General features: G+C 46.0%; 1 protein-coding gene across 1 annotated transcript in view; it reads left to right on the top strand.

The window, feature by feature from the left end:
• The window catches only part of LGR6 (leucine rich repeat containing G protein-coupled receptor 6), a 147,508-nt gene that overhangs the window by 97,029 nt on the left and 37,712 nt on the right, over positions 1 to 12,767 (top strand). Inside the window, exons 5-6 of the mRNA XM_026864547.1 lie at positions 1,575 to 1,790; positions 10,622 to 10,693. Of these exons, the coding sequence (XP_026720348.1) occupies positions 1,575 to 1,790; positions 10,622 to 10,693 (288 nt within the window). The remainder of the gene's footprint in view (positions 1 to 1,574; positions 1,791 to 10,621; positions 10,694 to 12,767) is intronic.

Here is a 12,767-nt window from a genome sequence, read left to right as displayed (position 1 = left end):
GACAGTTGTCCAAGGGAGATTTCAAGAAGGTTTGGCTAGAGTTTTTGACCAGGGCCAGGTCAGAGCAGCCAGTGCAGGAAGTGGTTCTCTCTATAGCATAGGAAAAGGTCTGCTTCCCAGGATATTCTGAAATTTTCACCCAGGGAATACCACCCCTACCCCACTGCAGAGACCTCAGATTGCCCCAGGCGTCTTCCCACATGGCGGGGCATTTGCTCTCCTCCTGCAGACTGGATGAATGCAGGTGCTGGGAATTGGTTTGTGAACTAGAAAATGTTGTCTGTGCACTTCGGACAAGGGTCTGGTGCCAGGGGGGAACAGGGTCAGGGGGTCTGGTCTGCTCCAGTGTCCAACTTTCATCAAGATATATTACTTTATGTAGTCAAAAAATACTAATTTCTATGCCGCATTCCTTTAGGGAGGATCACTGATTTGAGGGCAGGGTCATGACAGTTCTGTTAACTTCCTTCTCTCATGCTTTGATAAGAGACAAAATGCTTTCTCTTTGCAATTTGAATTCAGAGATCTTTCCTTTAGATAGCTTGGAAAAATAAAATAAGCTCTGTTGGCCATGGATGGAAATCAGAATTTGCTTTCTCCTTGGTATAATTGGTTCCTGGTATTTCATCCAAATTTGAAGTGTTTCCTCCTATATTTTGATTTTAAGATCTACAGATAACACATTATATTCTTCTCACCATTGTTGAAATAAGAGATGTTTAAGAGAAATTATTCCCCAAACTTATTTTTTTAACTTTTTTTTTTTCACAAGCTTAATATTTTTTGGCTTCTAATTCTATAATTGAAACAAAAACAATTCTTAAAAATTGAAGTTTCTCATCAAATTAAACCTCAAATTCAAATGCCTTAAGGTTTCCATGATGATTTAAAAAAAAATGGCAATTGGCAAATCAAGAAGAAAGGCCTGAACATGTGTGATACAGAGAGCACAGGCTTAATTCCTGTCCCATGACACATAGTCTGACTTGTTTGTGGTGCTTTTGCAGGTAGCTCTGGCAGTTTGGATCAAATGCAGGACACCAAGCAAGGCTGCCACATATTTCACATTTCCAGAAAAATCCTTTTCTTCCGGAATGGGGCTTTGGCCACAGTCTGCTGTCCAGCTCATCCCGCAGCAGTGGGTCGGAGTGGGCTGTGGGTACCCCAAATAGCGCTGTGCCCCCGCAGATACGCTCAGGCAGATCCACAGCAAGCCTAGCCCCAGGGGATGCAGCTTTGATGCTCATTTTTAAGCTGGCCAGTGTCCAACTGGTGAGTCCATATGAAAGGACTTAGCCCAACCACTTTGTTTAATAAGCTGCCATCAGTTGGCAGCACTAAACGGCCATCAAGAAGGGATCATCCTTGGCAGTGGTCAAACCCCTCCAATTACCGGCAGGAGCCTTGCGCCAAGACCTCCTTATGCTAATCACTATTTACAGTCTAATCAAATCTCCCTGGCCATCAATCCATCTGCCTCGGCATCAAAACTCCCTTTGCATAACACTGCAGGCACGTAAAGCAATGCTGGATCCGTCTCTCACTTATCCCCACCCTGTTTCTTTCCCACTCAGACGCCTGGATGCAAACCTTATCTCTGTGGTGCCTGAGAAGAGCTTTGAGGGGCTGCTCTCCTTGCGTCACCTGTGGCTGGATGATAATGCCCTGACGGAGATCCCTGTCCAGGCTCTGAACCACCTGCCAGCACTGCAAGCCATGACCCTGGCTCTCAACCAGATCTGGCACATCCCTGATTACGCCTTCCAGAACCTCAGCAGCCTCGTGGTGCTGTAAGCCTTCTCCACTTGTTAATCCCTCGCAGCCGTGGCATCCTCTGGCTGGGACAAGGTGCTGACTGTGCCTGGCAAACAGGGTCCTCCGCCCATGGGAAGACCTGCTGGTCAGTCCCCAGGAGTAGCTTTTTGCTGCAGGGGCAGTAGACAGACTCTTATTCACACAAGTGAAGGAATCTGTGCTGTTTGATATGAAATGCTAAAATTGCCCCTTCTGATTTTTTTCATATTTTCCCCATTTTTCACTGAAGAGCCAGAAAGCTCCCCAATATAATTCAAAAAATGCTTTGCATTAAAAAAAAAAAAAAAATATATATAAATCAATCTGGATATAAAAAGCAGATTTTTTTTTTCCTGAAGATTCAAGAAACAAAAAGTTTCTCATTTCTATTCACCCCTCCAATCCCTATGTTAAAACTATAGGAATTTCTATCAACATGGAAAAAAAAAATATTGCAACAACTTGCGGTCGGGTCAAAAAGCAATATTTTTTTTTTCTTGGAAAACATACCAAGAAAACTTTTTGACCAAATATGGTTTTGAACAAAAGGTCTAACCTCAACACCTTGTCCAAGCCTGTGCGTGCTTATTTGCATGACTGTGTTACACCTGCAGATCAACTATTCTTTGCAGTGTTCATAGCCCCACGGTGCATGTTGTCCAGTTTGCATTATAAACGTTTTACTGACAGCATTCAGAGCAATGTAGAGAACAGCGCTGCTCTCAGAGGATACCTGGTCCAGGAGGGAGACATTTACTCCATGGGCAGTGAGACACTAAAACTCTATGCAGCAGAAATCAGAAAGCAAACCGATGTCGGCAGCAGTAAGTCAGGAGTACATCCCTTCTGTCAGCAGAGGCTTGCGTGTTATCTAGCTTTTAAAAGGAAGTTTACATGTGCAAATTAGCTTGTCATTACTCTTTTGGTGTTGATTAGCAAGTTCAGGTGTGTTTGCCAACTACTTCAGAGCTCCTGTATCTACATGAAATGCTATCTTTTAGTTTGGTAAGACGTATGGGTACCAGGGTATTAAGTAACCTCAGCATGCGGTGCCTTAGTGAAAGTTTAGCAATTATTTCACTTTCAAAATTTAAAGTGTTTACTGAAGCCATCTAGCACAGAAAGTGCTTGGACAAAGTACAGTCCAGAGTTTTATTAAGCATCAACTTCAGCTGTTTAGACAAAGCGTAAAGACTTATTTAGGAGAAATGCTAAAAGCGACTTGAGAAATGTCAAATAAGTAGTTTTCACCCACAATAGTGCTCATTCTACAAGGCATCCCATGACCATCATAATGCAACCACTTCATTCAGTTATAATAGCTAGCACGGCGGGTGAGCTGACATTTGGGGTTTTATTTCAGTCTCAAAAGCATGCTGTTTTCATTTTGGCTTATCCCATACTTTGGGTGAGAAGCAACTCCTTAATTAAACAGGCAAGCTCAAGAAATAAAAGTCATTGACCATTAGGTCACAAGGGAGAGAATAATGTCCCACCACAGACAACTGGAAGGGAACACATGTGTGATCCTGCCAGGCACTGTGGGACACGATGCTAAATTTTTGTGGGATCACAAGTGTTTGGCAGAACTGGCCCCATAAATCTCTCCCATGCTTCCATGCATACCCTTGTCAGTGCGCAGGCAGTGGAAAGTCACCCAGTGTCCTTCCTGCACCCCCACCAGGGATGGTTCCCTGCTTCGGACTCGCCCACCAAGCTGAGAAGAAAACGATCCCAAAAGCCAGCCGAGCTAGGCAGTGAAGTTTTCGAGGAGACTGTCCCTACCAGGCTGCAGATGATACATATGTGCATTCCTCTGCAAGTGTCTGAATTTGCATGTAGATGGAAAAGGGCTGGCTGCTGCCATAAACACCAGGAAACTCCTAACCTGAGAGGTATTAAAATGAGCACCTGAGGGAGGAGAGCCAAGGGCAGATGTGGAAGAGCACAGAGGAGCCTCTCATATATAGTCTGATTAATACCCACAGACACAGCTGACCATGGCTGAGGGCATGACCTTCCCAGGTGCAGAGATGTGCTTTTCCTCCTCCACACACCTTGGGCCTTTGGGAGAAATGCGGGCGATCGTCCCACACTGACACAAAGCACCAACATCAGAATATACAAGCCCCAATCTGGAATAAGTTAAGGGGTTCAGTCTCTGCTAATAAATTACGCCTCTGTTGAGGAATTCCCTGATCTTATTCCCATCTATTGCTGCTGCAGGTTTCTAACTAGGACTGCAGGGTGTTCAGTAAGCAGAGCCTCGTGTAAATCACTCATCATGAAATCTATGAATCTCGGTAATTGACGCCGTCGTTTCCCCAGCTTTGATAACAAGGGCTCCGTGTGCTGTTGGCACTGCGCTGCTGATGGCAGAAGGGAGATGACTTGTTAGATCAGGGGGGCTCCTGGGAATAGGCTACTGAAGATGTTACTTCCACGTCTGATCTATTCAGGTCAGAATGTGTCTCAGCAGAAATAGTCCTGAATATTTCTCAGCTAATGATTGGTATGGAGCAAAAGGTTTTTTAGAAAAACATCTTCTTTCTCTGGCATAAAAAATTTTTCATTTAGAAGCGAGCATCTGAAACCCCCATGCTGCTGTGCTGACAGGCCGATAAAGTGCATGACGGCAGTTCTTGTTAGTGTCCCTCATCTCTGTCGGCTGAATTCAGCAGAAAGTCAACTCTCAAACCAGGAATCACAGCACCTCTTTCAGTCCCTGTCCCCAGAGGGGTCCACAGTAAATTCTCACATGGACAAATTTGGGAACCATAGCCGGGAATTCCCCCAATGCCACAGATGCGTCCTTGCTGTCACATCTTTGCATTGGGCTGCAGTGCCCTTCTTTCCTGGTGTCCCCAAAGGAACCGTGAGCACTCAGCAGAGATGGGTGGATGTGGATGGGACACAGAGCCAGAGTGACCTCTCCTAAACAGGCCAGGCAGGAGAGAGGTTTTCTCTGCAGTCCTGTAATGATGGACTTGGCTAGAAAAAGTCTTTGGTAGTTTTACTTTCATCACATGAGAGGGAATCCCTTAAATGAGAGCAAACGAGGTCAAAACCCAGATCTTTCACTATTTGGGTGCAGAGGAAGCCTTAGCTCCTGGAAACCCAGCTGACTCAAGCGTTCCTTCAATGCTGAGCGTCCCGCTGTCAGAAGGACCCAGCGTTTGCTGTGTCACGTGCAGTGAGCTTGGAGATAGTGAGTTAACTTGGCCTCATAATGCAAAAAAGATGCTCCACTCCTTTTCTCTGGCCCTGACCATTGTCTACCTGAACATGAGTCTTCCAAAAACAAGGACTCTGGGAAAGTTGTTTTCATGCCACTACCAGTCAGTTTTGCTTAACACCCACTAATTCTTGCACTATGTCTCTACCTCCTCTGTGCCATCTCTGTATTTGTTAGTGTCTGTCGTACCCTTCCCTTATTGTGGCTTTCCCAGTCCCCATCCAGTTAGCTATTTTGCAATCAGAAGTTAGCCTACATATGACTTGTTTGTTCCTCCACAACTTTAAGATGGAGACACCAGAACTGCACACTGTAGCAAAGACAAAAATTAACGCGAGTTTATCCAATGGCATAATGCCATTCTGTAGCACGTCTTCTCCTTTCTAGTCATCCCTATCATTTGATTTGCTTTTCTGACAGCTACTAAACACCAAGACCTTCTTCCTGTACATATTTAAATGCCTATTACTGCATATGCTCATATAAGACTGGTTTTCTCCCCCTATACAGCATTCATGCTATCTGAATTTCAGCTGTTTTATTGTTGAGGACAAGCCATTCACCTGCAAGTTCTTCTCTCCTAGATCACCCAGCAAGACCTTCCAGTTGAATGTGTTGAGATCTGAGGACATTAAATGAAGGATATTTAGTAGAATTTCTCTTTCTTACAGTTTTAATCATGTAAGGACATGATGCAGCTCTCTCTCTAACAACATGGTTTAGTGACTAGAGGAATAAACTAGTTTCCAAAACTCCTGGGCTCCCATTCCCATTCTGGTCCTTGTTCTGCTGTACTCTGGCCAAAACTTGTAAAAGGGCCCACTGATTTTCCGTGCCCTCCCTGCCTGGGAGCAAATGTCAAGCATCTCATCCCTGCTTTCTGGGGAAGCTGAGTGCCAGTAGTTCCAGCTGACATCTGTGGAACTCAGAGCTCCCCAGCATGACCAACCCCAGTCTGTTAGATCTGTACCAGGATGAACTTGTGCATCTCCCTTCACCTGTGCAAGGGAGTTAACAATCCCTCTCTGAGAAGTTCCTGGGAGCCTCAGTGTTGGCGAGGAGTGCCAGGCATATGCAATTCATTATTACTAAGAACAATATCGCCTGGAACATCTGGGTCCCATTCATGGGCCTTGTAATTTGCAGAAGTGCCTTTTCTCTCTGAGGACCGAGCATGCTGCCTTGGCAAAAGTGAGTTTCCCTCTCCAGCAATTGAGGAAGAAGTGAATAGCACTCCAACACATCCCTGACAACATCACTCCTGATTGAGCTCTATTCTTCATCAGACGAGTCTCATGATGGTTCTTCATTGCCGGAAATAACTAATAGGATTTGCACCATTTATGATTTAGGTTTCTCTATTTATCCATGGCCAAACTGAGGAAAAGGACACTTTTGCCACAATAGAACTGGAAATTCATCATGGCAATGGCTGGTCCAGTGGGAGAATTCATATCATGTCAGATTTGAACTTAGTTAAATCATCTAATGCAAATAACTGATGGAAAATGTTTGCGTTTGTCCTTTTTGAGAGGAAAAAATTGAAGTCATTAGAAATGAAAGTGATAGAGAATCCACCACTTCTCTTTGTAGTGTGTTCCAGTGGTTAATCATCCTTAGTGTCAAAAAAAAAAAAAAAAAAAAAAAAAAAAAGCTCATATTTCCCATTTGGTTTTTCTTTGGCTTTGACTTCAGACATTTGTTTTTATTATTCCTTTATCCACTAAATCACAGAACCATTTTAGTACCCATTTTCTAATCAGGAAGAATCCTATACATTAGACTGCACTCATCCCCTTGATCTTATTTATAATAAGCTAAACAGATTGAGTTCTCTAAGTCTCTATCCAGTTTCTTCCAGTACTTAGATAATTTTTATTGCTCTTTTCTGCACTCATTCCCAATTATCAACATCCAGTTAACAACATGGGCACCAGCAATACATTTATCCTTCCAAAGCCTTTTTCACCACTGCACGGCGCAGATATGTTTTCCCTTTCCTTACACTTTACTCACTTGTTCATCCAGACAAGCACGTTTATTGAGCAAAATTTAGCACATTAGCTCAACCTGCTTTCCCTTGTGTGTAAGGCAAATGGTGGAGGTGCATTGTGCTCTTGGAGGTGTCTTTTCCAGACTTGGAGCTCACAGTGCTAATGCCTGTGTTGGACTCTCTCACTTCAGTACAAAACTGTTCTCCAGGATCTTTTAATCCACTGGAAGAATATATGGCAAGGGGAGTGAAATGAAAATGAAACCAATTCTATTAAGAGTGCTGCAGGGATGATCTGGAAAAATTTCATTTATGCTCAATTTGTGATAAGAAATTGTTGTCAAGGGCAGAAAATCTTCCTTCTAGAAACTTGTGCATTTGTTTTTGTTTTTTTTTTGTGGAACACAAATGAATCTTGTAGGATTGGGTTTTTTCTGGTGTCCTAAAAAGTCTCATCACCTGAGACACCAGCCAAGATGAAACACGTCTCCCTAGCCTGTCCAGGGGATTGCAGCTGTTCGGTACTCTACAGCCACTGTAATTTACACTCCCTTCCAGCGAGTCATGGCACGGGTTCACCCGACACAGCGGAGGAGCCAGCCTGCCTCATGACACATGGCAGCACTTGTGCTGCTGCAGAGCACACGGGGCAAATTGTCTGCCATGGTGCCTGAGATCAGTCATGAAAATTGCTTTTGTAAAGAGACCATTGTTTTCTAATAGAGGTGCATAACTGAAAACCAGTCTAGATGCCAGCCCACAAAAAAGCAATGGCTATCCTGCTTCTTCCTGGGCAAAGCTGCTCTCATGAACGATTGCCCAAAATCAGCTCCACGGTACTGACCTGCACAGGGAGATGCAGAGATCTTAAAGCTCATTGCTCTTACTGAGGACAGTGGTGGATACTAGGCCCAATAGGAATAGGTTAAAGACGTCTCATGTTTTTGCATCACAAAAGGGTTGTTTACAGCCCAGGCCCAAGTATCTCAAGCTACTATCAAACCAACTGTAATTTACAGGGCAGAATATAACGTCGTGTGGGCTGAGCCCAAATTGACAAACACTGGAGATGTTGCAATTCCACTTGTTAAAATTTGTTTACCATGGGAGAAAAAAAAAAAAAAAAAAAAAAAATCAAGTGTTTACCTTTCCAATTCTCTTGTTTCAATTATTGCTATGTGGTTGGGTAACGATTCTAGAGTTCAGCTTCGACAGCAAATTTTTTTATAACTCTCTTTTTTGGTTGCTCATAATTCTCTCACCAACAAAGAACTTCCTTCTGATGATTTTCATTACTCTGCCTCCAAACAAAGCACTTCAGAGCCAAATATAAACACAGCAGGTGATTGCTTTTCTATTCTGTCTCCTTGCCTGACTTGAGTGATAGTAATCAGCTGCTCAGCATGTCCGAGCTTAGACAGCGTGCCCTGTGGTACCATCCCAACAAAGCTCCAGGGAGCTCACATCTTCCCTGGCATTCAGCATTTCCTTTCTCCCCACACTGTCCTCTCGCAGCAGACAGAGGTATCGGACAAGGGGTTCCTGGGGTACCTCTTGCTGCAATTATAGAGCGACTCCAGATCCAAACCCTCTATTTGCCAAATGCAGTGTCCAGTGCTCAGGGGACCCAAAATGACCATCTTGCACTGGAAGTGCCAAGTGAAGTAAGGACAATACGATCTGAAGCTACCCCATAATATTTGATAGATGAAACCATGTGAACTTGAACTTCTCTTCTTGTGACAAAAGAGAAATTCCTCCTGTAAGATTCTGATTTGATCTCAGCTTCTTTTCTCCTCTAAGAGTCACAATCAAACCAAGTTTTATTCCAGACACCATTCTTTTCCTTTTTTTTTCCCATTTGCTCAAAGGAGCAAACATATTTTATCACACATCTTTCCCCTCCCTTCCCCTTCCTCTGAAATGTTTGTATGTTCTCATCCCAATGACAAACATCCGTCTTGGGCTGGTTTCTGTTTTGCAAGCCCCTACCAAACTGCCCTAGAGCCTGGCTGTTCCTCCACTTCCAGCTCCCTCCTGTTTTACCCTAGAATATTTGGCAGTGGGAGCTGCCTGTGCTCAGCCAAACAGTTCACACTTGAATCCAGGTGGAGTGAGAGATTTTTCAAGCCGAGACAGATTTAGCTCAAGCAGCAAATAACAAAAAAGTCATTGATCCACCTGCCAATGTGGAATCTCCCCCAGGCTCTTGGAAGGAGGCCGCGGTGTTGGACAAAGGCTGGTGCATCCCTGAGCATGGGCAAGGGAAAAAAGGACTCCAAAGGCAAGTGGTGCAGCAGCAGATTCACCATGAAGGACTCTGTGTCAAAGGAGAACCTGAACTGTAAAATAAACTGATGGGGAAATCTCCCCTGACAGAGAGCAAAGAGGATATCCTGCCCCAGAGGACCTTGCCTCCTCAGCGGGCGTTTCTCCACATAGACCATCCCAGTGCAAGCATGGACATCACTGACGTGCTTACACACAGGCTGGTAGGAGTGCAGGCTGGGCAGCAGTGGATTGTCTTCTCCTGGTTTTCAGCAGACTTTCCTCAGATAGCTCATGAGATCTCTATATGAACTTCAAGGTGCCCTTGAGTGGGATTTCAGAGGGGGATGCACAATTAGCCACACAGCTCCCACCAGCTGTAAAGAAAACCAGATGGCAAAAACACTCAGATGTGTACACAGACAGACACACACACACACAGAGTCTCTGACAATCGGAGAGGAAGAACCCAGGAATCTTGGGTTTGCCAAAAAAACTGCAACGTAGGAGTAAGGGGCCCATGGAAACAGAACACAGCAGATGAACTCATCACCTTGGAGCTTCCAAGGCAAAAATACCCCAGGTGGCTTGCAGGGACCCCCAGCACATGGCTCTCCAGCACCATTAAGGCTGGGAGCTCCAGAGCCCTTAAGCACTAGATTTTCGTGGCATGTAGCACCAGAATGAAGTGGAACATGAAAAAAAATGTTGCTTTAATGTAGAGAATGTGCATCAGCCTGTCACATGGCCCCTGCACTTCAGCCAGACACTCTGAAGCATTAAACTGAAGGCAACTTTCATTTCAATCAAACTGGAGCTATTCCAGGAACTGGCAGCATTTTCATTTTTTTGCAAGTAAATATAATAAACTGTGACTAACAGGATGATTTTGAACTCAAAGCCTTCTTGCTGTACTAAGGCTCTGAGTACTCCAAATATGACTGTGTCCTTAAATAGCACTCAGTGCCCATGAACAACTCTAGAAGCCACACAGCACTTTGTAGGGTTGGGCCCAATGTAAGGTGAGATCTAGGGTGTTTCTTCTTGCTTAAGCAAGTTCATCAAAGTCACTCAGCAGCTGTGAAAATGGAGGTCTTGGGGAAACTCCTATGTCAGGCTGGATTTCCTGGGAGAAATGGGAGCTCTAGCTGCTCTGCACGTACTCTTGCACCTAGCATGTATTTCATGGGGCAAGAGAGGGGACCTTGTGATGCCCCTTGTCATTCCAGCCCCGGCTGTGCACAGTTTGCAGGATGTCCCTGGGCCATGGCTCAGACTGGCAGGAAAAGGTCAGCTTGCACCTCCACTGACCATCTCTGTGTTGTCCACAGGCACCTGCACAACAACCGGATCCAAAGTCTGGGAGCCAACGGCTTTGATGGGCTGCACAGCTTGGAAACCCTGTGAGTCACCTGTTTTCTTCTCTGTCCTAAAGAGCTCGTATGTGTTCATCCCCTCCACCACAGGCCACAGGAAAGGGCTGGTGTCTCTGGGTCAGCCCCACCGCACGTTCACTCATCACCACACACTGAGGGCAGCAGCAGGGCTGGCTCCAGGCACCAGCCCAGCAAGTAGATGCCCAGGGCATGATGCTTCCTGGGGTGGTGGCAGACTGAACTTTCTCCCTGCATCTGTGCAAGCTGTTCTAGCTGTGCTGCTGCTGCAGAGGGGTCTGTGCCTGGCTAGGAGGGGGCTCTGAGGCCCTGGACACAAGTTTAGTCCTGGTGCAATCCAGAGAGCTTGCATGCGTGCATATGATCCCAAAGCCTCCTAAACACCTGACCACCAAAATGAGGGGCTGGCTTGAGTTCAAGGATGCTAAAATCCTCAGGGATCTGTGGAATATCTTTCTTCAAGATGGTCTCATGTTACCTGGCATCATCCATAGCCAGCTGACTTCATCTTGCACCATGTTCTTGGCATGACTGGGTCAGCAATCTGTCAGGAGAACACAAGGGAAGATGGGAAGCAGGAATGAACTCTCCTCCAGGACACATATTCATTAGCAGCAGACAGGTCACCCTGAACTCAAAGAGTGTTAAATGTGATGGGCTTGCCTTGCACACAACGTGCCTTTGACAGCAGTATGAATTGCTTGGGTCTCATGTGCCATGCATTGGCCTAGGAGGAAACATAAACAAGCAAACAAATAAATCATGGCTCTGAAAGACTGGAAGAGGTGACTGTTGCCTTCAATTGTGCAGAAACATGTCCCTTCATGCAGGCCTTGGGGTCAGAGTCAGGCCCTAACTCCTTGCCAGGGACAACTAGGGGGTCTGGGTCATGGTAAAAAGGGGTGACGCTTCCCAGCATTCAAGTGCCACTCAAGGAGACAGGGCCCCTCTGTGCCCAGCACGGTGCCAGCAGCAGTGATCAGGCGAGAGTGGAAACAGCAGGCAAGTCCTTGGTCCCTAGACACACTCCTCGGGGGCAGGACCATGACACGCATTGTCTCTTACTTTCAGACTGGCACATCCTGGGGCCACCCAGAAGGGCTCAGCTGGGGAGAATTTGAACCATGCCAGGGATGATGTGGGAAGGGAGGCTGCTGGATGGTCTCCTCTGGTGACCCACAGGTCTCCCCCATCACTGTGCTGGCTTGGCTTTCTCCCCAGTCATTTCTGATGGACACAGGCAAATACTTGAGGGCAGAGTCATGGCATCCAGGCAGCACAAAGGCGGGCAAGTTGCAGGAGGGAGTGGAAGACTTGCTGATGGAAAAAAACGCTGTTTGGGCTATAACCCAGGCAGATCATGCAGCAACATCACAGCGTGCATCAGGGCTACCTTATTCAGCAGCCAAAGGGGTTAAAGCAGGATGGAGATGCAGAGAAGCAGCTGGTCCCTTATTTCTCCTGTGGGAAAGACTAAAGAGCTTCCATTGCCCTGGGAGATTATTCCGTTTCTACAGACACTTGTACCAAAAGGTCATGTTCCCTGTCTTCCCCTCTGCTGCTGCACTAGCTCTTTCTTTATCTTTTGTTGCTCATCTGAGATACCACCCAGCATTCAGGGGAGCTCTGCATCTCCTTCTCTCGCTGAGTCCCTTCAGGGACTGTATAGCACTACAGGGACACGGCTGCAGCAGTGGAAGTCCTGTCCCCGCTGATCAGGCAGCCCTGGGAGTATTCAACCTCCCTTTGGATCACGTTTCTGCCTGACTACTGCCTGTGCCCAAGCTCTGATGGCTTGTGCATGTGTATCTCCCACAGCCCCCATCCTCCATGAGCTGCCTGCAGCTGCAAGGACAGTGCTGTGGGTGAGGTCTCCAAACTCTCCTCCACATCTGATCACACTGAAGGAATGTCCTCGACAGAGTGAGCTGGCTTTTGCTCCTCTTGGCCTGAGCATCTAATTCTCACCTCCAGGCTAGCAAGTATTTCAACTCACTGATCTTTGAGGAGTGTGTTGTTCCCCAAGTGGACCCGTCCCACTTGTGCTACTCTCCAGCCCTCATCTGCCCTGCTGACCAAAGCT

Source organism: Athene cunicularia (genome assembly GCF_003259725.1).
Source record: "Athene cunicularia isolate RWA chromosome 26 unlocalized genomic scaffold, athCun1 chr26_part2, whole genome shotgun sequence".
NCBI lineage: Eukaryota > Metazoa > Chordata > Aves > Strigiformes > Strigidae > Athene > Athene cunicularia.
This window is presented reverse-complemented; position numbering and strand designations above follow the sequence as displayed.